This window comes from Eucyclogobius newberryi, unplaced genomic scaffold, assembly GCF_026437365.1.
Source record: "Eucyclogobius newberryi isolate DKJ021-1_F unplaced genomic scaffold, fEucNew1.0.hap1 SCAF_21, whole genome shotgun sequence".
Lineage (NCBI taxonomy): Eukaryota > Metazoa > Chordata > Actinopteri > Gobiiformes > Gobiidae > Eucyclogobius > Eucyclogobius newberryi.
The window spans coordinates 19,663,984-19,691,225 of NW_027315846.1; the positions used below are offsets into that span (position 1 = coordinate 19,663,984).

At 41.7% G+C, this 27,242-nt stretch overlaps 1 protein-coding gene across 5 annotated transcripts; it reads right to left on the reverse strand.

The window, feature by feature from the left end:
• Nucleotides 1–312: 312 nt before the first annotated feature.
• Nucleotides 313–26,650, reverse strand: kidins220a (kinase D-interacting substrate 220a). 5 transcript variants are annotated; one of them, XM_072458146.1, is made up of 32 exons: nt 26,519–26,650; nt 22,302–22,462; nt 21,854–21,952; nt 20,976–21,074; nt 20,485–20,583; nt 20,250–20,348; nt 20,040–20,138; nt 19,323–19,520; nt 19,139–19,237; nt 18,925–19,023; nt 18,718–18,816; nt 18,453–18,630; nt 18,203–18,367; nt 17,940–18,119; nt 17,478–17,643; nt 17,251–17,402; nt 17,054–17,154; nt 16,762–16,947; nt 16,551–16,691; nt 16,029–16,266; nt 15,860–15,951; nt 14,436–14,580; nt 14,102–14,264; nt 8,157–8,335; nt 6,202–6,413; nt 5,849–5,965; nt 4,247–4,279; nt 3,401–3,517; nt 3,225–3,323; nt 2,358–2,570; nt 2,040–2,213; nt 313–1,631 (listed from the first exon to the last, which is right to left on the reverse strand). In XM_072458146.1, exons 2-32 carry the CDS (start codon nt 22,431–22,433, stop codon nt 894–896), a joined length of 4,911 nt encoding a protein of 1,636 aa, XP_072314247.1. In that variant the 5' UTR covers nt 22,434–22,462; nt 26,519–26,650; the 3' UTR covers nt 313–893. The 5 variants fall into 5 exon arrangements, with proteins under 5 accessions (XP_072314247.1, XP_072314245.1, XP_072314243.1 ...); XM_072458144.1 differs by lacking the exon at nt 5,849–5,965; XM_072458142.1 differs by lacking the exon at nt 4,247–4,279.
• Nucleotides 26,651–27,242: the final 592 nt, after the last annotated feature.

Consider the following 27,242-nt stretch of genomic DNA (forward strand, 5'->3'; position numbering starts at 1 on the left):
AATCACAATTCTTATACACTAAAAGCACGCAAAGCTATCCCTCTATTTTAATTATGTATGCACATCGCGTTGCACGTTCTCATGTCATCTCATTGAAACTGTTTATTTTTAAAACTAAAGATCGAATTAACAGCTAGTTATTGTTGCCATGCGTCAGGTTCACGTGGAAAGTGCGCCACCTCCTGGAAAGCAACTTTTATATACATTTTACACATTTTGATTTGAGGTGGATAGAATATAGAGAAAATACTCTTTACTTTCAGCTGTATTTAATGTAATGAATTGTTTTTCGACAGACTTTTTTAATTTCACTTTTCCATTCACAAAGACTTAAATGCTTCATGCAAAAACATTTCTTCAATCACAGTACAAAGTCTGGAACACCACTAATCACAAATCAGTTTTTCTCCTCAAACATGGATGAGTGATCATTAAAGACACAAGGCACGACACACCCACTTCTAATACTGACAGCGATCTGCATTTTAGCTTGTTGCAAAATGAGTTAAGAACCACTTCTGGTCGTTCAAAGGCGGGAGCTTCAGCGTTGGGAGATCCAAAGTACAATGTCCAAATATGAAGAGGTTTTACAAATCGATTACAGCACACGACACACTTTCTACTTCTGAGATCAACGACAGTCTTCTATATCTTAGCTCAATTACACATCTAATAAGCCAAGAATGGAGATAAATAATTTCACATTAACTAATGAAAACTTGACAAAAACAAACTCAGCTAAAGGACTTCAATCACTGGAGCTTATAACACATATATTGAGTGCAAATGCATGTGTAGAAAATGTCCTCTGAGCCTGGAGTCAGCTGTCGTACTCAACGCACTCTTCAAGTCAAAATCTAAGTCTCAGGAGATGGTTTCATCACATGTCGGCTTCAGAGCACGCTCTCCCGCTCGTCCCCGAGGCCGATGGACTGCAGGTTGCGGTTGTGGTGCACGGTAGCGGACGTGGTGGTGTTGCCCGGAGCGATGAGGATGGTGGGCGGGTCACTGCTGTGGGCCCGGTGGCTGTTGTTAGCGTTACTGTTGGTTGGCGAGGTGTTAGTGTCGTTGTCGTTCAGGTTGGAGATGGAGTTGGGGGCCCAGTCTCCGTCGGGGCTACTGGCCATCAGGCTGGTCTCTGAGGCGGCCTCGGAGCAGATGGACATGCGGGCCACAGCGCTCTCCGGCAGCCCGCTCGGACCCCTCTTCACCAGACCCTCCAGCTCCATCAGGTTGGCTTTGGAGGCGTCCACCTCCTCCAGTGAGCGGTCAGAGGAGCTGTCGCTGGAGCGCATCCCGGAGTCAGACGAGTCCTTCTTGTCCAGTAGGATGTCGGAGAGGAAAGTGGGTTTGTTGAGCAGACCAGTGGCTCTGTGTGAGGCGGCCTCTTTCTCTTTCTGTAGCAGGGGTGTGGTGTTGTCCTCCTCCGGGCCAGAGTCCTCATCACTGGGTAGCTTTTGGTAAGAGTCCCCTTTCGCCCTGGATGAGGTGCTGTGGTCAAGCTTCTCGTCCTCCTCGCTGATGGGGTCTAACTGCTGCGCGTCGTTTCCGGAGAAGTCGGTGGCATCGCTTCCTTTGGGGCCTGGTTTGGTGAAGGACTTGCGGCACTCATGGTCAGAGCCTTCCTTCGCCTGAAGAAACAGGGGAAAGAAGAAGTTGAAAAACACAGTGAAGGCCAAGGAGAGAAAAAAAAAATAAAAAATCAATAGCACAAGACAATTTTACAGTTTGAAACACAGTTAAAATATGACACCATCAAGTACCTTAAGAGAATTTCATACACAAATAATGACTTTTAAGGTAACTTGAATGACATATGATTGACAGGATACATTATCTTGCATCTTGTTTGAATAATGCTATTTTCACATTTTATTTGAAATGAGAAGCCATTGATTGGCCCGCCTTTGACAGAACACAGTGACCAGGATCATATTTAGCCTGAACACAGCTTGTAGCTGCCGCAGCTCACGTCCTCCTTTTGCGTAAAACATTTGTGATTTGTTAAACTCAAACGCACAGCAGCAGTGTGTACTCACTGGTTTGTCTTCAGTGCACTCGGCTCCGGGCCCCTCCAGCTGTCCCACCTGAGAGATGTACTCCATGTAGGCGTCGTTGTACTTGGCTTGCTGCCGATCGCTCAGTTTACAGAAGTCCACGGAGGATTCTTGTGAGGCGAGGCTGGATATGCTCGAAGTGCGGTAATTTGTCACCTGTGTAAATAAGGATTTCAAATATATTTAACCTTTCTCAGAAATATAGCTAAAACAGTTCAGTTTACTCTTGTTAAATCACCACCTAGGCCCCGTTTCAGGGCCCCGGTGTAGCTAAGACTGTTATGTTCATGTCAGACTTACAGGCCAGTGGGAGTTGCTGTAGCCGTTGCTCTGACGAGCGGGTTCGTCCAGACCTGCAGCGCTCAGCTCCTCAAAGCTCAGGTTGAGGCTGAAGACGCAGGGCTCTTTGAGCTCTCGGACGGCGGGGTGCACCACACTGCTGCCTTGTTCACTGGGGGCCCTGGAGTCCTCCTGCAGCAGGGCCTGGCTCTCAGAGAGCCTCTGCTCCACCACCTGCACAAGCAGAACCATCACATTAGCAGAGTGAGAGATGGACCTGGATAGAGGTTATAACCATCATTATTAATTTATAAATAAAATAGAAAGTCAAGTTTGTATAATCTTGAAATTAAATCAATGGCAGTTTAATTTGTCAATTTTTTGGGGTATAAAGATGCACACTCCCTCTTCACTCTGTGTGCCATGTCTCATAATTAGTTTCCCTGATTCACAACATTGTGAGGTTGGAGTTATTTTTTAATTACACATGCAACATCTGAACACATCCGTGTGTGAACACACAAGTGTTCTGAAGACACAGCACTTTATGTAGACACACAAGAGAGGCCAACATCCGCTCATGTTTAACAGTGCAGTGTGAGGGGGCAGACAGAGCAGTGTGCGACAGAGCAGAGGCACATGTGGGAGTCATTTCCACATTAGAGCACCACTAACAAGGGCCTTCCTTGTAAAACACAGAATACAATGTGCGTCATATCAGCAGTGTCACAATGTGAACTGCTGCCCTGTGGCGAGTGGATCAGCCTCAGACGGTGTTTAAAATGAAAGGGCAATAAGCAGAAAGTGGAAAATGTGTTCTACAATTACCTCAGGTTTTATAAAGTCACTATACCATGTTTAATACTAAAACAAAAGGGCCACACCCACCATCCCCCTGAAGAGCTGCCAGTCTCCAAAGTTCATCCCCATCTCCTTCTTTAGCTCGTCCAGATTACAATGCATCAGCACCCGCCCGTTGATATTAGCCTGTGGCAGAGAAGGAAATCGGTTACAACCAGGAGAAAGGGCAGCGTTTGGACAGTGAATGTCAAAGAGGAGAGGACCTTTTTGACGGTGGCAGTGTAGTGAGACAGCATATTGGGATCAATTCCATCGATGAGTTTGATTTGCTCACAGACAGCCTCTGTGTTAAGAGAGCTGAGTGGTGCTCCAGGAGACACCTGTATAAACAAGCACAGGATACAGCTTTACAACGCGTCATTATGATCGCTTCAGTCAAGTGTGATACTGCAACGTCAAACTGTTAGCATTTCGGAGAGACGGTTATAGTTGCCATTGATTTGATTAGGGCAAAACTAAGAGCAGTGGGTTGAGAGCAGTCCTGTGGCACGAGGCCGTTCCCACAGTAACTCAGTGGGAGTAAAATGTGCTGCCAGCCTTTCCAAATACCCCCAGCTTTGATTCTTTAGCTTAGTGTAAACAAGGGAGGGTGAACCACACTTAAGTAGTCTGAGGACCCAAAGGCCCTGTACAACGGAATGGGAGACACAGCACCCATGGCTCTCCACTCTGGATCCTCACATATCTGCCATTCATCATTAAGACATGGTGTGGTACTAAGCTCCAGGCTTTGTTTCAGCTTTGGGGAAAATAGTGGGGCTTAGTGGGACTTTGTGTGGATATTAGACAGAAACTAACAGCACGTTAAATGTGGGACAAGACATAAGGTGCCAAAGTGTGCAAACCGAGTTCAGGGATAAAGGCAGGTGCGGAGAGTTGAACAACAACATGTTCATTACTAAAGCATTCCATTCTTCTACAGTTAGTATTTTAATCTCTACAGACATGCTCTACCGTGTGTATGTTACGTCATGCTGAGTAATGAAGATATGAGGGCTGGTTTCAAATGATGAAGATGAACGGTATATAGATGTAAAACCAAGGAGTACCTTCTTTACCCTGTAAGGCTGGGACTTTAAGAGCTTCATGAAGAGAGAAAACAAAACATCAGATCAGCTAAAAAGGCCCCACAGACAGTTTGACAGCACTCGTCTCTTGCAATAGTACACGAGTTGACCCTCATTATGTCGAGTGTAATGCTGTGTGACAACCTGTAATTACATGTCATTACAATGTACTTAGACCAGGGTTTAATGTGATTACAGGTTTGTTAACTTGTTACAGTGTGTTATGTTAAGCTTATGTGTTATTACTGTTGGTTAAATATTGCGTTGAACTGGACTTCTTCGTTCATCCAGGCGTGGTTTATTAAAGGTGCACTATGTGATGTTCTGGTGGAGGACCTGCCCTGATTATCTTCACAGAGATGTCATTGCTTTGCCCAGAATATTCTGCTGTATTATTTAAGTATTGACATCGCAATTTTGGCCAATGCAATAATCGATACGGCAACTAAATATATCGCAACAACACCAAGGTCCTCCATCTGACAGAAATGTACCATGAAAGTGTTGAAAAGGGCAGATTTAGTTTTAGTTTAAGTCTTGACAGAGTTTGACTAATACATAAAGGCATATTTGTTTTTATTAAATGATTGTGTCAAAAAACTATATTCAAATATCACAATAATATTGATATTGAGGCACTTGGGGCATATCGCACACTGCAATAGGTTCCAATATAAATAAAAACGCCTGTATTTTATATTGTAATACATGCACAATACGTTTAATGCCATACTGTGGTACATTCCAGGCAAAACAATAACATTTCCATGGAGACACGCACTAGAAAAGTGACTTAGTGCACCGTTATTCAGGTCGCTACAATGTATCACGTCATGTATAATAAAGTGTATGTTTAAGATGGAGCCTCTTAAGCTGAACACACATGTCGGCCCCGCCCCGCTGATACAAACACAAAAAATTTCCGCCGTTGCGTGACGGTGTGTAACTGTAGCAGAGCGAGGTAAGAAGGCTGCGGGTGAGTGTGGAGCTGGTGGTTAGTGCCAGGAAGAAAAACTCCCCCCGCGCAAGCTCATGGTCAGGCTGTGGACGGGAGCCGCACAAACGATACACTCTTAATAATCCCAGCAAACACACAAAACACACACACACAAGATCACACAACATCATGTGATTGAAATGTCACACAGAAATCATGTGCTCAATGAAAATATGTAGTTTTGTTGTGGATTAGCATTGTTTTCAGGATACAATGTGTTATATTGGCTACTTTACCTTATTAGAGTGACATTTTCACACCAAAATGTACCTGAAAATGTACCTTAAAACCCCAACTTCATCTACATACCTTTACTACTACTGCTGCTACTAATTTTACTCTTGAAATTCTCAATTATATCTCCCCCCAAAAATAGTTCACATTTTATGGTGTCATACGAAAAGGATTGTTTTATGTTTCAAACGTTGTGAATAATAAATACTATACCGTTGTGAAAGAAACCAATATTGTTTTAGTGAAAAAAGGCATATAAAGGGTTAAGACAAACCATCAGTTGAATTCAGTAATATATTAAAAACAGAGTGGAGGAGTGAATTGAGGCACACGGTGAGTCAAACTTTACTTACGAGTTCACTGGTGTTGTCCTTAGGCTGAGCTGGTTTAGAGGGGGGGCGCGAGGATGAGGAGGGGGGGTGGTGCGTGTAATGCCGGGGCAGGTGATACACATGTTGGGGAAAATAAGGCTATGGAGGAGAGAAAGCAATGGGATGGACATGAGGACAAAGGCTAAAAAAAAATGGATGAGAAAACAGAACACCGACAAATGAAAAGGGAGAACTCCTCTTCTAAATGGCAAGATGGAGCGCGCACCTAGATCTAGTGGAACTTACCAGGGAGTTTGCCGTAAAAATGTAATTAGAACTGCAAACATGTACCAGTCGAGTGTGTGTGAGCTCCACCAGAGGCCTGCGAGGCTCACCCTGTTGTAGAACGGGTGCTGGGGGCCGGTCATCCCGCTGAAGTAAGCGCTGTGGGGCTGAGGGGGCAGAGATCCGGAGAACGATACGCTGGGGGAGCAGGTGGCCGGGTGCTGCGCGTACCCCGAAGGGCCCCGGGTCCCCGCCTCCTGCGGTTGCAGCGTGGGATAGGTCACTCCCCCCATGTGCGTCTGCTCCCGGGCCGCGCGCACATCTGAGAGAGGACAGAGCCGGGGGGACATAGTCAGTGGATGAGAAGACAGTTTATCAGTGCGAGCTTTGGCCACGACTATAAAGAACCCTTAGATCCACCCACACATTTTTTCCTAATATTTGGCATTATTTCAAATTCTTTACAAAGTTAAGACAGTAAAAATTTGGCTGAGGAAAATGGATGCTTTAGAATTACTGTAGAATTACTTAAATCTGTGAAATATTGTTCAAAAAGCTTAACGTGGAATAAAATGGAGGAATACTAACGTAAATAAGCTTTTTGAACGCATCTGTTTAACACTGTATCTTTAATAGTTCTTAAATGACAAAAAATATATACTGATATAGACGATATTATGTCAATCCAACAGAAAAGAAAACGTGTCTTTAAATGTGTTCGCTGGGGTGTAATTCTAGACAAATGTAAAAGGGCTGTAAAACTAATAACGAGAGTGCAGAAATATCACCTTATTCCCATGTTTGAACGTTAATAATAGATATATTTTTTTGTTTTGTTTTAATAAGCTCTTTCTTGTAACATTTTTGAACTATACATTATACTCTCAATATTCACTGCATATCTTCAAAACAATACTGGCTACATTTGGATATATTGCCCCTCTACACAGCGCCTTCTGTACTAACCGCGGCCCCGTGTGCCAAGTGGACACTGACGCACGTAAACAGCACTTGAGCATCCTTCACTTTCACCCGGCTCTATGATGTCACTGGAACTACAAACTGTGAAATTTGGTCAGGCGTTAGTGGCAGAGCGGGTGAAAATATTTTGCTGACCTAAAAGTGTTAGAGCTGAAACCTGCTCGACATTTGATTGTTTGGAAATGAGGAGCAGTCTGTGGGTGTGTGAGCACCGGGCGATCACAGAGCACAGCCTGGTGCAATGTTCAGAGTAGTGTCACTGCCAGAATGAGCTGGCACAAAGTCACATCACACAAGACACGGCTGCAGTTCTGCAATCCACTCAGCTAACGCCTGGTATATGGTCCACAGCCACACAGCAGCACCGGGCTTTACTCAACACATCAATATGGCCATAGATTGTGACAGACGAGCTTATAAATAACATCAAATCAAATAAACTGTCCAGTTATACATTTAACGGTTGACAACTGCATTAAGACTTAAGCTGCCGAGTTGAAAAGTGGCTCATAAATCAATTGGATATTTAGGACATTGTAAAAATCCCAATGCATTTTGTTATTCAACTTAATAAATGTAACGCATTTAGTAAACTTCACAAACCCTGTTTTAGGGATATGAATGTCCAGCCCTGCTGCCCTTTAGTGCAGATGGAAAGTTTGACAGCTAGAAGCTTCTACCTCACATTTTATTATAAATATGTATGATATTCGTGAAGTTGAGTCGTGTTGGGTGAAAAAAAACTGGCAAAATTGGCAAAAAGTCTATATGAAAAATAATGAACCAAGTCATATTAAACCCTGTTTGAAAGCTTGAACTCTCCAAATTCAGTTGGCAAATTCATTTCACAGACAGAATGAGCACATTAACATCATCAGTTATGATTGAACTATAAAGCAGCAATAGCAAATGTCAATGTGGACAGCGATTACATGCAGTGTGCAATGAACACGGTGAACACGCTTGCCTTTTATCTCAGATCACATGTTTAATCTTTGTAGAATTTTCAAATATTGCTTTTATGATTTTTCACGGTGTCACAGTTTTAGCAGATTTGTCTAAAGTTAAGAGTTGTGTCTCTAACCTGCGATGATCTCCCTGAGCTTGGGGTCCAGGTTGACGGTACAGGGCAGGAACATCTCCACGTCTCGGGCGGTGAGCGAGGGCTGCCTGGAGGACAGGAACACCTCAAAGCTCCGGATGTCTCCATCGATCTCCAGCAGTGGCTCCACGTCCTTTGTGGCCGGGATGCTCTTTGAAATCCTTCACACAGAGCAAGGATACAAAACTTATAATTGTCAAGTATTGTTTACTGTCTGTTTTAATACATAAATATATTATTTATATTGTAGCAAAGTGTGTTATTATTCAGTCTACAAACTAAAACTGTGTTTACTGTGAGCATATTAGAAACCAGAGCAGCACATTGAGAGAAAATAAAGAGGAAATGGAAAGAAGTAGAGCTCAGATTGTAGAGATATGCAGCAGCCGCCTTCATGAGAGCAGAGCCGCGTGGATTTGGAGAAGGTGAGATAGTGAGGGGGTGTAGGAGCACTGATAGAATAAGGCTTGTTATCTGGCCTGAGCAGAGGAGGAAACCTCAGAAGATGACAATCGCAGCATCATTTAGTGAGCAGCAGACGGAAGCATGACGTACACCACATTTAGCATCAGGCCGTTATCACCAAATACAGCAGTCTGAGACTATGCTGTCAAATACACACTTCACTGTTAGTTGTGGCAGAATAACTGTCATGATAGAAACAAAAGATTAAAAAACACTTCTTTCATTTAATTGACTAATTTGTTTATTTTCTGATCACCATCTTCACAATATGGAGGGAATAGCTTTATTGCCATTGTCAGTCAACAACATTCAGAAAATAGTTTTGGCAATGAGGGGAAGCATAAACCAGTAAATAACAATAATGATGGAATAGTATGAGAGTAGAATTTGCCACAAAAGAATGTATTGGACACTTGACTTATCCCAGCACCACATACAAAACTCACACATTCAGGCAGGGATTGACCCTGTTCACGAATTCTTATAGGGCGAAAGTTGTTGCCTTTCTGTCACTCGGTTGGATGATTGGGGCAATTGTTCCACTAAGTCAAGTAGAGGTCAACATCCTGCGTGTGCGCTGTAAGCACATAGCCAGTTAAGAAGCCCTGAACAAAAACAAACTAAAGTATATGTTTGGTTTTAGGTCACTGACACTCAAATTTAGAAGGCCCTTCAAAAATGACATTTTCAAAGTGCAATAGAAGATAGATGATCAAATATTTGACATTTACAAGTGTTTGCATGGTGGATCACAAAATGTATGGCCAGAAATGGACAGCATAGAGTGATGCCAATGTTACAGAACACCGAGTACCCATTTAAGGACAAGTCGTTTGTTGCTGAGGTTTAACCACTCCAAATGACATCATTAACAGTCCACTAGTGATGAGCCACTGGGCCTGCCATTAAGCAGTCCACACACATCTCAGATTTAGTCATCCTAACAGTGAACAGACGACACAGACCAAATGAACAAAGCCTTCTTATCAGCCATCAGTGGCCAAATGACAAGATGAATGCTCGGTTAGGAGTGCTAAGGAACCCAGTCATATTAGTTTCAGACTGGGACTACTTACAAGCAGGCATCCTGACACAATGGGCTCTTTGACAGAGCAGCTTATTGCCACAGCACTACAGTCTCCGGCCCAGCTGCTATGGCGTGCTTCTGCCAGTGGGGCTTTCTGCACTTATCCGAAATGCTAGCAGGTCAAAGATGACATGCTTCGCCCTTCTCCTCAGACTCCCACACATGAGAAAGCACAATCCACTTCCTGATGCTTTCCTATAGATCATTTTGCTTTGCACACACATGCACACATGCAAACATAATGACAACATTTCCATTTATGGTATAACTGTTAGGAACTGACCATATCAATAGTGAGAGACAGTAATAAAAAAAAAAAGAATAAGAATTGGATTTTGTCTTTCTGTGGTGCCGTGTTATATATAGTTTAGTCTGTCTGTTTAGTTTTCAAATAAACAAAAAATGTTTCAGTTCAATTGTCAGTGTCAAAATAATATAATGAAATATCACACACATAATATTTAGTAGTTGAATATAAAATGTGTTTCCCTTCTCTCAAATGGCAGAACAGAAGAGATGAATGCCAAAGGTCGGCGTGTTGGAGAGAAGAGACAGAAGTGCGTCAGACAGAGTGGACACCGAGGTTATTCAGACACAGTCCCGTGAAGGTGGATAGAGCACGAGACAGTGAACAGGACAAGCTGATCGGAGAGACCGGCACTGGACCAAGCACAAGACTCCCATCCGTCAGTATCAGCACATGTGGCTAAAATGAGTCGAGTATGCACCAAGGTCGGGCACACGGAGTGCCAGCGTTCTGAGAGGAAACCAAGCATTTCCTGAGTCAGCATTCTCAATCAGAGACGCCTGCGGCTCAGGTGAAAGATTGTACACCTGGCTTTGTACTGCACCGCACTGCAATATACCCCGTGTCTGAGTACTAGCGTGTACGCCTGTGTACTCTTGGATGCTGTGGAGCGGTACACTGTTCTTGTGGGTAGTGCTTGGAACTGCGGTGGCTGCTGTGTGCTCTGGCCTGGTCTGATTTCACCTCCGGAGACTGGATAGCGTCAGTGTTCTGTTCAGTGTCTCTCCAGTTCACCCCCCCCCCCCCCCCCCCGCCCTCCCCCGCCGCCTCGACGCCCCAGCCACAGTTACAGTTACAGTAATATCAGTACAGGATCACAAGTCTTTTCATTTACAGGAGACGTTTGTAGGACTTCCTCAACCAAAAATAACAGGCGCTCCCATTCAAGAGAGATAAATAGGAGTTCACACAAAGGGAGTCAACTGCACGAGCTTTTATGTGAGGGCATCATTGCGACAGACTAATAACTGTGCCAATTACCACAGTGAAGTGTCATTTTAAAGTACTAATTACGACTTCATTGCCCTCGCATTAATTTTGAGTGTTATGAAGTAGAAAGAAAAAGCCCTGAATAGACTTTAGTGTCTGAGTGGAGATTGTTTTAACAAGAGGCAGACAACTAATGGTAGATGAGTTCTTTCATCATAAGCTCTGTCAGAAGACATGATTCTAATGAGTGGCAGTTTCACCATCAAGCTCACAATATCCAACACATCTGGTGAGCTCGACAGATGGAACAATTAATGGAATTTTCGAGGAGAGTGGAGATTGTTTTGCAAATACGATATATGTATTTTTACTTATGGCTGAAGTGACCAGACGTTTTCTTGGATGGAGCACTTTAGTATTTAGTATTGAGAGATTAAGGAAAGAATCATGGGATTTTAACAATGCTTTCATATCATAACCATAGAAACCTGGAGAAGTAATTATTGAAGCAAACTAAGATTGTAATGGCAGCCAGAACCACACACCGACAGGAACAAAGCTTTTGCATGAGTGACAGGAAGAAAGAAAAAACATTTAGAAATTAGAATTGGGGTTGTTAATTTGATGGCCACAAATTTGAGAAATGATCCAAAGCACTTGTTTTGTTCTGTTTCTGTCACTGGGCCAAGACCTGAGTTGCCGTAAGCTGTCGTGTTCCCTGGAGGTCCTGGGAGACAAACATTTTTTTGTGTTTGTGTGAGAGCTTTGAGACAGGAGCCAATATCTGCACCCCACACAGCACCTTTGTTCTCACTGCTGCTCTCACCGTTAATGCTACAAATCGCTGAGGTTATTAACCGATTACACATTCTCCGTCAGATTAGCTGTAATGGCCTGGCCTCGCTGTAGGGACACCGGAGTGTTCAGGTTCTCTGTTCCACTCTTGAACTGCTCATTACGATCAAACACATACAGTTAAAATACAGCAGCGACAAACTTGTATATTTATGAACAAAGGCAGCACCACACCTCACTGCTACCAACACTTTAGATACAATGAACGTACTAACACACAACATAAACCATTGTGCACAATATGGGAACATAATCATCACAATTATTTTAATCAGAATTGAGATCATGATTATTCAAATAATTATTTGCCTAGAGAGAAGGTGAGACAGAGCGCCCAAAATAAACACAACCAACAGATTAAATTGAAGTAGGTGACGTATCGCACAGAAATAGACTGTTGTAAACAAACGCTACAAGTAAAAATGTACAATCTGAGCAACACTTCCACTCAAGGAAACATGTACTTAGGAGTTAATGTTTAACATTTTGATTACCCGATTACACAATTTGTCCAAGCGTAAGTGTCACTATACTAAAAATGCTAAACTCAATTTTGAATCTAAAAAAAAATACTGATTTGATACCAAAATGATTGTGTTTTCAGAAGAATATTTTTCTCAAAAAATAGACATAATAATGATAAAAATAATAATAAGCAATAGTATTAGTATTAGTAATAATAGAGCATTTTCCAAGTTCTCGGTGCAATCTGCTCCTGGTGAGTGTGTGAGAAGAGAAGCGCGGAGAGGCTTAGCTTTCGTCTGCCTCTCGCTTCCTTTTGCCGTTTTCCTCTCCGTTTTGCACTGAAACCTGTGAATTCTGATCAGTAAAACTTATGATAATGATTAAAAGTACAATTGCTGTAAGATCTTTTTAAACTGCGGTTCACATGGTCCTTTATATTAAATATGAATAACACTTTTTTAACCTCAAGTTCCTCCACAATTATCTGGACTAAAAAAAATATAGACACAAAGCTCACACTCTGTTGTGTGTAAAATAGCATGTCTCAAGACCAGATCATTTTTCTGCTACATTGTGCCCCGAGACACCTACCACTTTAGACAGACCATCTGTGCTGCTTGAATATAAAAGAGTCCAGTATCGGTACTTGTTGAAATGAGTTTCTAGTATCGATACCAGTTTAGTATCATTAGAATCTGGGGATTTTTTGACAACGCTACAACGGATTTAAAATATCAGTGTGACGAGGGCTAAATTATTATCTGGATTGAGTTTCATTTTTAAAATAAAGCACATATGTATACAGTTTGTGAAGTAAAGACCGTTTTCGATGTGGATGGAGCTTTTGGGTCAGAGGAAGAGAGCAGCGTGCAGCCTTATGACTGAGATCTGTGGTGACAGTTGACCTATAAGGCTGACTCACCCCATGTTCACTTCAACACTAATATATTCACTTAACGTGGAGTGCTCTGGGGATGTGCATTTCTGTTGTGGCTAAACCCTTCAGCACAATACATGTGTACAAGGAAATATTGAACCATTATGATGTGGTTTAAAATAGCAAATGAAGAAGGAGGAACAGTGGATACATGCTGGATCAAGTAATCCATTGTAGTAGAGGAAAACATTTCATATCTAAGGCAGAGGCCTGAGGTTATGAGAGGGTACTGCAGGAAGTGCTGTTCACACATAACTCACAGTGAAGCAGCTAAAAGAGGAAGAGGCTCAGAGAGAAGCACAGGCCAGAGCCCTATCAGCTGAAGATCAGAGCTGGAGATAAGGGCTGAAGGCGAGGCGCTGCATTTAAGCCTGTTTGAGGCTTCCTGTCATCATCATTAAAAAGCTTCTTTGATGGCCACAGTAGAGAGCAACCATTTGGAAAGACACTGGAGGAGGTAGAACGTACTAATATCACTTTAAACGGGCTCTGTATTTCAATGTTAGACTGAAATTACTAATGTTAATCTGTCTTTTATCCTTTATAAAACATAGGTTGGGGATTAGCTGGTGCACTGAAGATGGCGTATGCTAATGACAGTTACTGTGAGTGACACTTGCTCCCTGCAGGCTCAGGCTGGAGTCCACAGTGGCAGAGTAACCTTTAAAGACCATCCACTGAGGCACAAGACTGACCAAATGTGATCTGCTCTCCTAAAATCAGCCACAGACTTTTTTTGTTTGTGGGATCATCCATTGGATGGGCAACAAATTTTGCTGTGATGTTTTCTAAAGTGGGACCTCAAATGCTCTACTGCCCCCCAGTGGTTACAAGAGTATAGAAAACAAATGTTGAAAATGGTAACAAAAGTCAGTGAGTACCTCTCATAGATGGTCTTGAGAGTGATCTGATCTGATACACCATCAGTCTCTTCTAGAAAGAGGATGATCCAGGACGTGCGATAGGGCCACTCCTCAGTCAGGTTGATCCACGAGGCCAGGCGGTCCCAGGTAAAGAGGATCTGATTGGCCCGTAGTAAGCGGCCTTAACGGAATGAAGAGAAACGTATGAATTAGCATTTATAGAGGAAAATATTTTAACTTAAACTTAACATTTATTTACATAGTATGTACGTTTTGGATGTATGTCCTTTTAGGAGTACGTAGTTGAATCAGTAAAGTTTGTGTTTAAACTGTAGCATAAACAGGAGGGCACCTGTGATGGAGACGATGTTGAGCAGTCTCCTCATGGTCTGTGGGCTGATGTCACTGAACCAGTCCTCCGTCACCAGCAACTTGGTCAGGTCAAAGGACATCTGTCTGGTGATGGATCTCTGCATGTGGCGCCGCCGATACGTGTCCTTCAGCACAAACAGAATGTTTTTTTGTATTGTGGATTAACAGAATACTTTATCTATCATTCCTCAAAAATACAGCTCAACATCGAAATGCCACAGCACAGTGTGCTTCAAATTTCAGTCAATAAGGGACATTTAAGATAATAGATACATTTCGGATACAGATCTATAATCTATAAGCATGTATACCAGCCAAAACCATGCTTCAGTGGGTAAAACCTAGTATGTGTATGTGAGAGGCAGTGTTTTAGAGAGGGAAACTCAGAGAGGCAGACACAGATCTAGCACAGAACATCTGTGATGATATCAGACAGCTGCCATGGTCATGAGCCAAGCTCAGGCATTTGGTAGACTTTGAAGTCGTAATGTGGGTCTCATGACCTCTTCCTCAGAGAAATAAAAGATGGCCCTCACTCTGGTTGTATCATACACTGAAGACAACTTTGTCTTGTGACTGTCCCAATAAAAGTCAGTATCACTAGTTCTGCCTGTTTATACTTAAGATCATTTTAATAAAGGAGGACGCCAACCATGATGATGTGCATCTGAGGGCCTGCTCTAAATAGCACAAGACAGCCAATAAAATGGAGAGCCACTACACTGTTGCCCTGTTTTAAACTCTACTTGGAGAAACAAGCTCTGTGGCCAAGAAACTGCAAGTGGCAGGGGGCAAATGATTAGAGCATGCCTCCCCATAATGACAGGGCACACTCTAATAACTGAGGGTAGTAAACAAGGCACAAGCATACAAGCATAAATAAACAACAAACAAATAAACAGTGGGGGGCAGGGGCATTGGGAGTTTGGCTTCTACAGCACAGAGCCACTTAGCCTCCTGCCAGCAGACCTGTGCCAGTGCTCCGTCACAAAGACCCACTGCTGCTAGGCCTGTCACCAGACTGTGGCATCACTGCAGGAAGACTAACAGCCATTACAGCAACTCCACCAGGACACACACCAGAGACTGATCATGTTCATTGGATTTCTAACATGTCCGCTTCATGCGGATAGGGCGGACAAATAACAGGAAGTTTCACAAATTGAGGTTTCCTGATCATAAAAACAATTAATGCAACTATGTGTACAGAATTAAAAGAGATGTGTCTGTTACAGTGCTGCCTATTAAATGGTAAAAGAACCATCCTGCCAGGGGGCATCATACTAGTTATGAACAATACGATTCATTTTTTGTTTTATTCAAGCTTCTTCTCCAGTGCTCTTTTTATAATTATCACAGGGTTAATTGTTGTAGCCTCATCAAAAGATTTGTTAGAATCATTACCCTGCGGATTAAGGCGTTTTTGCTTCCCATCTTGGCCTGGTCTTGGCCCAAGTTGTTTTGTGAAAATTTCCTTTCCATATCTTCGTGCCATCCTGAAAATGAATGCTGCGTGTTAATGATATACAACAAACTGTTGAAACACATCCTTGTCTGTGCTGTGGAGCCTTACCATCCACTGACCCTCCCTCCCCGTTAGAGGGCGTGGCCATACACAGCTTCTTAGCTGTGCTCAGACCTCTGCTGTTGAGGAAGACTGGCAGGTGGACAATGTTCCTCATGTAATCGTGGCCATTGATGTTGGAGTCTCTCAGCACACTGTTAAGATTTTGATTGATAGCTTTGATGATGATGTGGGGGTCACTAGCAAAAATTGAGATAAAAGGACCTTTGGAAAACAACACACGCACCTGAAAAATACAATGAAACAATCATGAATAGATGGTAAAGACTGACTTGTGTTACATACTGGCCAATGTTGCTTATGTTTCATTATAGCTGTAAGAGAAGCACATGCTTTTGGGGATTCCCTCCGTTCTAATTCGGAACTTTGTCTCACACAGTGATTTCGTTTTCTCCCCACCCCAGGAGACAATTTATTGCCACCACAGACTGGACAGTAGTCAGTTTTAACTACATAAATCTGGACAATATTGGCAAAGAAAAACATTAATTCTTATATGAAAGTACTGACTGTGTCAAGCATCTGCAGCACTCTGTCTTGTTCACAAGAGTCCAGTCCGTCAATGATCACAGCCATCCGTGTTTGGTTCTGTGTGAATCCATCTATGGTTTTAGCCATTTTTGACATAAGCTCCACCTCCTGCTTCAGAACCTATGAGACCAGAGTTACCCAAACGTATACTTATGGTTGTGAAATCATAACCCGAGATTTTGTTCCATACCTTCATGAATCCTTCACTCTTAAGTTTGTGCAAGTTGTTGGCAGCGCTGTGCAGACGTTTCCTCTGAGAGTTGAGAACAGAGTCACCGACCTGCCACCATGTTCTGCAGTTCAGCAGCAAGGCCAGGCCCACCACACTGGCCATAGCTATCAAGACTGCATTCACAGTCAGGTTCTCAGGGTCCACCTGGAGAACAGAAGAAGTAAAACATCTGCTGTGGCTATGCCAAGCAACACGAACACAGTTTCATATTTGCAAATACATTAGCAAACATTTGATTCATCCAACTCACTTTAAATATGGCCAACAAGGCCACTCCGGTGATGAGGCATCCAAACGTAATGGCAAACAGGACAAATGAGGGAACACAACAAGTCTTCTTCCACTTTTTGCCTTGTTTAGGGAGAAAATGCAAGTGCAATGTTAATAAAAATTTAAATAGTTTATGACAAAAAATATTAGTTGTGCATGCAAAATTGGGACTCAGACCTTGAATTTCATCGTTCTTAAAAACCCTGAAAAGTCTGGTAGCCATAAAGCCAAACTCTCTCTCACAAGCGTCTGAGAGTGTAGCTATCATCTCTGCCAATGACGTCTCCCCTCCCACACTGGACAAGCGGTTATAGTCCGTAAATAAGAACCTATCAGGGACACATATGATTGAAGCACTTGGATGACAGAGTTTGTTTCCTTGTTTTTGCACCTCACAAGCTCACCTAACAGGCAGCGCACGAGTGGTCTGCTCCGGCAGTTCTGGTGGGTTCACAAACATCAGCTTGAGCAGCAGCTCTAGATATCCAACATGGCGGGCCAGTCGGGTGCTGATGACCCAGGCCCAATTCCAGCTTTCCCTTTCACGGCGACTCCCAAAGTACACCAGCACTGTGGTGGATCGAGGTGAAACATGACAAATACAATAGTGCCCTCTAGTGTACATCAAAACAATGGCAAGAGGAACAGATTATTTTCTTTTCCTACATTTACCATCAATTTTCCAGTCACTTCCATAGGAAAGCAACAAACTTGTATTTAAGTAGAACCCCTTACAGCATACTGGGGTTGTGAAAGTAATTAACAAGACACGAGTCACTCATCACTTCAAAATAATTAACCCCTAGTCAAGGTTTGAAAAGAGGAGAAATAACTTACTGATTATAAGTGTTACTGAAATGTCTTACCAAAGAAAATATAAAGCAGAGCCAGGAGGCTGAGGGAGACAGCTATGGCCAATTTAGGATCTACAGTGAAACCCAAGACTATAGCCACTGAACCACAGAGCAGAAGCGTGAGGAAGACCACCAGCCACGAGAACTGGAAGAGCGGCTCAATCTGCTGCCCAGCAAACGTCTTCATCTCATCTGAGGGCCACAGCAAACGGGGACAGGAGATCAACAAACAGCAATACAAAAAGAGGACACATTCTATTTACCTTTCTATTTACCTTCTAGTTTCTTGAGAAGAAAAGATTTTCCACTGCCCCATTGAGCGTACAGTCCCACACAGATAGGGGGCTGCATGGTTGGCTCACTAAGGATGTCAGCCAGAGCACTGCTGTACAGGTCATAACCCAGCATGTCTCCATCAGTCTCAGTCGGAGAAAGGTGCTCTGACAGACAAAAATACGACATCAAATAGACATATGAATAAGTAGATCTGCAATATTATGGAAGAACAAATCAAAAAGGCCGTACTTGCTCCAAAGATCTGAGTGAGAATACTCTTTTGGTGGGTGCAGTCAATGTTATATGGTGTTTCTCCAGTCTTATTGGGACGATACAGCAGGCGGCCATCTTTAGGGTTCCTCAGCAGTAGCTCTGCCAGCTTCCGACTGCGCCCTCTGATAGCAATATGTAGAGGTGTATCTCCTTTCTGTAAACAACAAGATTGTGAAAGCTGGAGTTTGAGAGATTTGGAAAGGAAAATATCCAAATCCAAAATGTGTTTGTATTTGTTTACCTTGTCAATGGCTGAAACTTTGGCTCCTTTATCTAACAGCTGCTCCACTATCTCTATGTTACGCATTTTTGTAGCTTTAATAAGAGGAGTCTCACCATCCTGTGAATAAAGCACATGCACATGTATGAATAGATACAGTAAATATATACTAGGCTGTTTGTTTAAATTTAAATCTTTAAATACACTAGCAAAACAAAAGGTGAATACCTTGGTGCAGCTTTCAGTGTCAGGATTACACTGTAGGATGTCTCGAACCATGGTAGCATTACCTTTCTCAACCGCCCAGTAGAGAGCAGTCTTGCCATCCTAAAGAAATATAACATAACAATATAGTTAATAAAGAATAACTGTGACTTCATGGAGCTAAAATCATTACTCCAGCTTGTTCTAAAATGTGTGCAATATTCCATGGTCTTCTCACCGTGCCCCTGACATCAATATCAGCGTATTTGTTCAGAAGAGCTCTCACAATCTCCACATGACCTCCTCTCACGGCTCCAATTAGCATTGTCTCCCCACTCTAAAGAGAAAAAGAAAATCATATTACAGAGGAGAAAGCCATAGAATTGAGCCCAGGCAAACAGAGACCCAAGTGAAGTGCTTACCCTGTCCGGGATGTTGACGTAAGTCCCGGCGTCCAGCAGGTCCTGCACTATTTCAGTGTGGCCATCTTTGGCTGCGATGGCCAGGGCGGTATTTCCATCTTTGTCCGTCATATTGACATTGGGATTTCTCTTTAGCAACTCCTTCACAACCCCTGTGAAACCTCCCTTCACCGCCACAATGAGAGCCGTCATGGAGTTCTGCCACACAGGGAATCATTTCAATCATTAGTGGGGTGAAAGTATAAATGCTAAGTTTAAGTATAAATTATAATTACATTACAAGACAGTTTATGAAAAATGGCTATGCATGAATATTGCTGATAAAAGAGAAATGCAAATTATCTAACAAATCATTAAAGACAGCGGAAAATAGACAAGAAAATTAAATTAATTATTAATGATCAAAATTAATGACTAATGTTTTGCTTCAATTTAGGCAATTACATAGGACACCGGTCTCATAAGTGTGATGAAGAAAAGTAACATTCCTGAGGTGACCCCCATGTCTTATTTGTCTTGTAGGTTTGAATATATGAATTATAGTTACTATAACATTCTTTAGTTTAGGTATCATTGTATTTGTAAAACAAAATGTGTATGCAGCCATCTTTGAAACTGTCAATAGTGCCTTGTAAGCTCATGCGGGCTTGGCACGTATGTGTATGACACTATCATTATTAAAAAAAAAATCTTTAGTTGTCTGTATCAATCTCTTACTGCTCCTTCTTGGTCCACATCAGCTCCATTTGCCAGAAGATGCATGACACTGTCATAATGGCCCTTTCTGGCAGCCCAGATCAGAGGTGTGGTACCATACTGAACGTTGCACAAGAAATAGACAGAAACACAAAGAAACAATAAACTTTCAGTATGAGGAAATATGACCACTGAGCACATGAGGCTCCTCCATGTCTCTATGGATATTACCTTATCCGAGCAGTTTACTTTGGCAGAGTGCTGCAACAGGAGATGGACAATCTCTGCATGGCCCCGCCCAGCTGCCCAGATGATGGGGTAGACGCTGTACTGCGAGGGCAGGACAACATCAAGTCAAAACACCAGTGTGCTCAAACTCTAGACTAGTCTAGTCACTACTAAGCCACCAAAACATGGAATGGAAAAACAGAATTTACATAGTTAAAATACTCTACTTCTAACAAACCTGCCCAGTGATGTTAGGGTTGGCTCCCTTTTCCATAAGCAACTGTGCCACTTCAGTGCGGCCTTTATACGCCGCCCACATGAGAGCAGTCCAGCCTCCCTATAACAGAGAGAAGAAAGACTGAGCAACATCCAAAACAAAACACAAATACAACAGTACAGTACAGCAAGTCATATTTGTGACTTTTCCTGCTTCCATCGGTCTGTTTATGTTAGTGATAATATTTTGTGTATATATCCATCCATCCATTTTCCACCGCTTGTTCCCTTTCGGGGTCATGAACATACATGAAACACATGATGTAAACACGCTTGTGTTTGTTGTTATTTGGTTCAGGATCAGCAGTGAAGAAAGTGCTCCATGCTATACTTAGCGGCAAAGCGTCGGCAAAGTGTTCTTGCACAAAGTAAGTACCCGGTATATACAATCAAGAATTTAAAATCTAAAACAATACAAGACAAAAAAATTATGTATCACAGTTTTTTCCTCACCATATCTCGGTGTTCTAGATTGGCCCCATTTTCCAGCAGCTCTTGGACAACCTCGATGTGTCCTTCTTTGGCCGCACAGATGAGCGATGTCCAGCTGTCCTGTTCACACACACACAACAGCCAGTAACAAAGAGCTCCAGTTCGGTCTACAGCCTACAGAGTCCACACAGCCAGGGCCCAGCGCACACAGGGCCTTACCTACCAGTTGGTCGTACCAGGTGCTCATGGTGCTGCTCCTCTACGTTTCACTGGGCTCACTCGTAATGCCCACTTACATGTATGCATGCATGTGAACTACGTGAGCGTGTGACTGTCTCAAAGGAGGGCCCAAGTATTAGTGAGTGTTTTGTGAGGGCCAACATGGATGTGCAGGGCGTTGGCCAGTCTCTGAATCCTGTCATTTAGCCAAAAGTGTTGTTAAATGTGTGTCATTATGGCTCATCAGAGCTGTGGACTAAGCCCTGGTCGGATGAGCTCAGCAGAAAGAGCATCAGGTAACACAACAAACTGCTCAGAAAGATAAACACAGTGGAGTCACCTGTTTCCATTACTTCACTGCTTTATCCCCGGAAATGTAGGCTTTTCTTTAGTTCTCCTTTTGAATTCACAAAGTTCTCAACCCCCGATGTATTAAACTCCACTGACTCAAGTCCAAATAAAGCTATTGATCCAAGTTGAGCTTTAACAAGGGCTGGGCCAGTTTTATGGCCGAAACAAACGTATTTTGACAGAATTGCAACATGTGTCGGATTATTAAGTGATTTAACTAATTGCACCCAAGAGTTTTTGCTTAAGGCTTTGTGTTATTCTGTTATTCTTCAGTTATGAGCCATCTTTTCATGATATACTCACTGTTACAAATGAAACCGTGTACTTACAATATCATCCAGGTCAACGTTGGCTCCTCTTCGGATGAGCTCCTGAACTATCTCCAGGTTTCCTTGCTCTGCTGCCACCATCAGAGGAGTCTGCCCGTTCTGAAAGCACAACAAGGTTCTTCCATTAGCACACAACTGCAACTGTGAATCATGACTCCATGCGCTCATACCAAATGTCCAACTAGTCTGATTATGTAGTCTATGCAATCTAGAGATGTTACAAGTTACAAATGCAGTGATTGGGGTGTAAAGTGAGTAGAGTTCAGATTCAGTTATGTACACTTGAGCATCACTGAAGAAATCTCTCAAGACTCTCAACATACAAAAAGTTATATTCACTACTGACCAGGTGTCGAAAACAGATCAATCAATATGTCATTTATAATTGATAGATTACTAAAAGTAGTTATCTGGTGTAATGTTTTCTTGTGTCCTGTAGTGGACGTACGTCGCTCCTGCTGTCCACATCTCTGAACTTGTCCAAGTGAGCTTTGATGGCCGCCAGGTTTTCCTCCTCCACAAATGCAAAGAGGCTCTGCACGGCCAGTGAGGTCATCTTCAGGGAGGTAGTGGTGTCCATGGCTGCGCGCTAGCTGCTGCAACGCTCACCTGAGGAATAAACAATAACAGAAGCAATATAATTTAATCGTAATCATCATCTGGACTAAACTCTAAAGCACAAATAAAAAAGATGTATAAAAAAAGACTGCAGCATTATTAAATCAAACATTTCCAAGAATAAAACAAATCATTATTTTCATCATAAATGGATTTTATTGGTAAATCTAGAAGCCTTCAGTCACCATATTTTCCAAATTCACTTTACAAACTATTTTGGGGATGGAATAGAATTTGTTGCACTTTTTATGATTGTGTAAATATGCAGCCACCTCTTCAGCTTCATTACTTTTCTACTTCCAGTAGGAATAGGATTATCGTAAAGAAAAAAAGTATATGTCCGACATATAGGCACATTTTTCCTATATATCCTATATATGATATAAGAAAAATCCCAATATCACAGATATACCGGTATTGTCCATCCCACAGCAATATTTACTGATATATATACATTTATATATTCCATACATATATAAATTTTAATTAATAAAGCATATCTAGCTTTACATGTGCCTGGAAAATCCAGAATATCTGTGTGTATTTTTATACAGATCCATGGTCACCCCGAAGTCACAAAAAGGTATTGTGTTGCACTTCGCATTGATTTATCGAAGGCTTTTGACACTGTTGATCCTCAGCTTTTGAATAAAATCCTTAGGCAACATGCTATATTTGACCAATGTGTCCAATTGAGGGGCTTCTTATTTTTGGAATGTGTCCAAAGGAGAACCTCAGGGCTCCATCTTGGGCCCTATTTTATTCTTCATTTATATTAATAATCTTTCGGTTAATGTATCAAATGTCAATCAGAATTTTTAAGAACAGGCCGTCGAGTCTTTACAGTCTGCTTTCCGCATGCTGCCTTCTAGGTTGAAAGTCAGTGCTGAATTCATATAAAACTAAAGCTATGGACACACGTCAAAGGATTAAGACCTCTCAGGGAAAATCTTGTTTGTTTGTCTCAAATTATAAATACCTTGGTTTCATTCTAAACAAAGAACTGTCTTAAAGATCTACAGAAATTACAGAAACGTTTGTTCTTTTATTATAATAAAGCCGGTTTTATGCATGAAGCTCGTAAATGTCTGGTATAGGTCACTTTTATGCCTCTGTTGGATTATGGCGATGAGCTCTATATAAAAGGAAATAAAAGAAAACAAACAAGAGAGGGACATTTGTTGACAAATCAAATCAATAATCAAATATGAAATCTAGTCAGTTCAGGGTACATTTCTATCATTGTCCAGTAGAAATGTTTTAGAAATAATAATTGCATCTTGTTGTTCATGTCTTTTGTTTGGGAGATCAATAAAAGTGCATTCATTATTGATTGAGTGCGCTCTCTCTGACTTCCTGTCTCGGTGCGGTCACCATCCCAACAGTTGCCTGGTAATGAGCTCCACTTTACAGAGCAGTACCACAAATGCGCACATGTTGAACCAGGAGTATTAAAGCCAACAACAGAGTATAATCACTTTAACGGGAAACAACATTTTTTCTTTATCACTCAGGAGTCAAACGTCCGTAGTTGTCAAAAAAAAACAATCTCCTTTGTTTACAGTGATGGGAGCAGGAGCCTGTTGACACACCCTCATTCTGTTCAGTCCATCACTGCTCCCTCTGTTGGCCAGATTAGATACTAGGTTGCACTCTGACCCAAATTATATTGAGTAAAGCAGAAAAACATCAATAATAACCAGATGAAGACAGATAGGAGGCTGGACAAACACAGCAGCAGAACTTACCTGGGTTGTGAAGCTGGAGTAGTAGTGGTCCTCTCACTGCGCTCTCTGGTTCAGTCTCTCTACAGCGCTGCTCCACTCACATCCCCCCAGATTGAATATTGGATAAAGGCAGGCCCACGCCCATATCTGCTACACAATAGGCACATGCTAAGGGGCGGTCAGACAGATCAAACAGACAGAGAGGCCAGCAGCCAGCACCCACCGGACCTTATTCACCCTTTGTAGCCACTTCAATTTAATTAGCAGATACAGAAGACTGCGGCCAGTGGCTGGTCAGTGAGCTTTACCATTCTACTCAGCGAGCACGAACGTAGTAACATCGTTGCTAAAACAGATGTGGGTTCTTGATGAGATTATGACTTTAAATTACTTACGGAATAATGTTTTTCTTTCTTCAAAATTCAGCCAAACAGAGCACAAAAAGGTGTTCTATGAATTACATGTTCTAGAAGGAGGTACTTGTGTCAAATATTGTTAAAATTGTGTTGGCATAAACATAGCATTGTATACATTATTTATTAGAACTATACCTTTGACTCTACTTTAAATCTAAAAAGACATAAGAAGTTTAATACTGTAATTCATACTGTATAATGAACTGAAGAAATTCTTGTTCGACTAAAAGAGAATGTGTAATTATCAAAAGCTCTCTAAACCATCTTTATGATCAGACTAGATATTTTAACTAAAGTGCACTGACAAGACAAGGAAAGTATTAGTACATTTCATTTTTGTGCGTATTAAAGACAGAATCAACTATAATTCATTACTAAATCTCCAGCTAAATCCATCATGAATTCTCTTTCCTGCTCCGGTCTATATAAATCCTTTATAATCCCAATAAAAATCATTCTTAGACAAATAAAATATTGGTAGACTAAGACCTCATTGACAGAATAATAAACTAAATGTCTACAGCCCTAGTAATCCATGGTTTGTGCTCATCCCTCCTCTTGTTATAGAATTAATTTGTATTTTGTTACAAAGGCGTGTCACACCACAGAACAGTTAAAAGGCATAATTGGCTGTCTATGTTTAACGTCAATGTGAACATACACATCAGTTTAGTATTTAATGTGTCACAAGTTTCCTTCAATTATTACATGTTTAAGTTTTCTCTGAGCATTTTAAATTAGTCATACTACTAAACGTACAAAACGTATAATGAAAACGCATAAGCCATTTTATGTTAACAACTTAAATAGTCCAGGGTGTGAAGTGAGTATTAGAAAGGGCTAGACGTTTGCTGTAAATCCACATTTCTCTTAATAAGGACACATGTTATATATATTTATACAAATATATGCAGTATTTATCTTGCTTAAATCCCCACAGAAAATTATATGAACCTCCTTTTACCCACTGTCTAAAAACAAGTCATTGTCCTGAAAATGTTTCATCACTAAACTAATCAAAACAGCTGAAACAGATCATGTGATGTTGTGGCAACATTTGTAGTGGTTTTCAGTGAATACTTTCTATCAGTGCAGGAAGTGAGCCCATTTGACCTGACTTCACCCGATCAGTTTGCCAAGGAGCCAACATATTACAAACATTATCAGAATAGTGCTTGCTGTCTGAATGTACTAACAGTCCAAGCTCCTACTCAGATCTCTACTGCTTTTCTGAACTCAGACTGAGCCACAAGTGCAGAGCATCAAGTGGTAGAACTAGATCTGATCTGACCTCTAAATTTAAATAGTCAGCTCTGTCTATTTCCAATGACTCATCTGGGAACAACAGCTGACTGATCAGTTCCTCACACATAAACTGCTATTCTCTCCAACTTTTCTGTGTTCACCCAGAAAGACATATGTATAAAAGAGGGATGAAAATGCAACTATTCCTGGTGGAGACTTTTATTACAGCCTGAGCCCCTTCAAGATGCACACGAAGCAGATGAACAGAGAGGCAGTTGACATGACAACAAGTGACAATAGAAAGTTGAGCACATTTCTGCCCAGCTTCTTGTTCGCACAGCCTTTCTAAATATAATACTGGGATTGCTCAACAGTGTTCACGGAGTTTAGTGGGGGGGACACACATCTGGACGTCAGCATTGACAAGTTGCAACTTTATCTGAGCAGCACACCACAAATGCCATACTTAAAAATAACCAAACCACTCCGCCTTCTTTTCTCTGTTGTGTTTTGTACTTATTTTTCCCTTTTTTTTGCATCGTAGCTCGGAAGCGACACCAATACAACTCCCAGAGGCTAACATGCTAACCATAGCTTCTCTGTCTGAAACTGTGTCCACGACGGTGTACTTCTGACCATGCCGTCTGCGGTACACTTACCCAGCTATGAAGCGCCGTTAGCTTTGTTTTTGTTTCCTGGAAGCTGCTGTAAAGTGAGGAAAAGTGAGTGGTTTTATGACACCATACTGTAGATCGTAAGAACATGTACTCCTGAGTGCGCCAGCCATAAGCGCCGCCCTCAAAGCACGAAGTCCCTCCCACTACATCATCATCATCGTCATCTTCATCATCATCGTCGTTTATTCAAGCCCATAATTTGAGCAAATAACAAAGACACACACAAGAGTATAATTTATTTGTGAGTGGCTTATTTCATTGTATTCTTTAACCTTTGATTAACCAGGAAAAAATCCACGTGACCAGCGCAACTAGAACATAAATAAATAAAAAACAATAGGCTACCGAGCCTTCAGATTTAAAATACATATACGTTCATTACATTTCTCAGTGAACATAATATTTTGTGTTATCCTTTATCAAATTTTTAAGCCTCTAGTGCGTTGCCATTTTTTAAAATTTCCTCCGATTTGTCACTCACCAGAACAAATCAAACTTAATAGTGTTGAATATGAACCATGATTACCTTCTCTTTGTTTTTGGTTATAGGTCGCCCTTCAGGATTTTGTAAGCCCTGTAGTTTTCTTTTTGCATATCTAGTCTGTCATTCCTAGGTGTCTTAGTTACAGCTATTTCTTCAAACCAACCTTTTTTTTTTATTAAAAAAAAGGTAATTGTTAAATATAGAATGCTGTTATGAATTAAT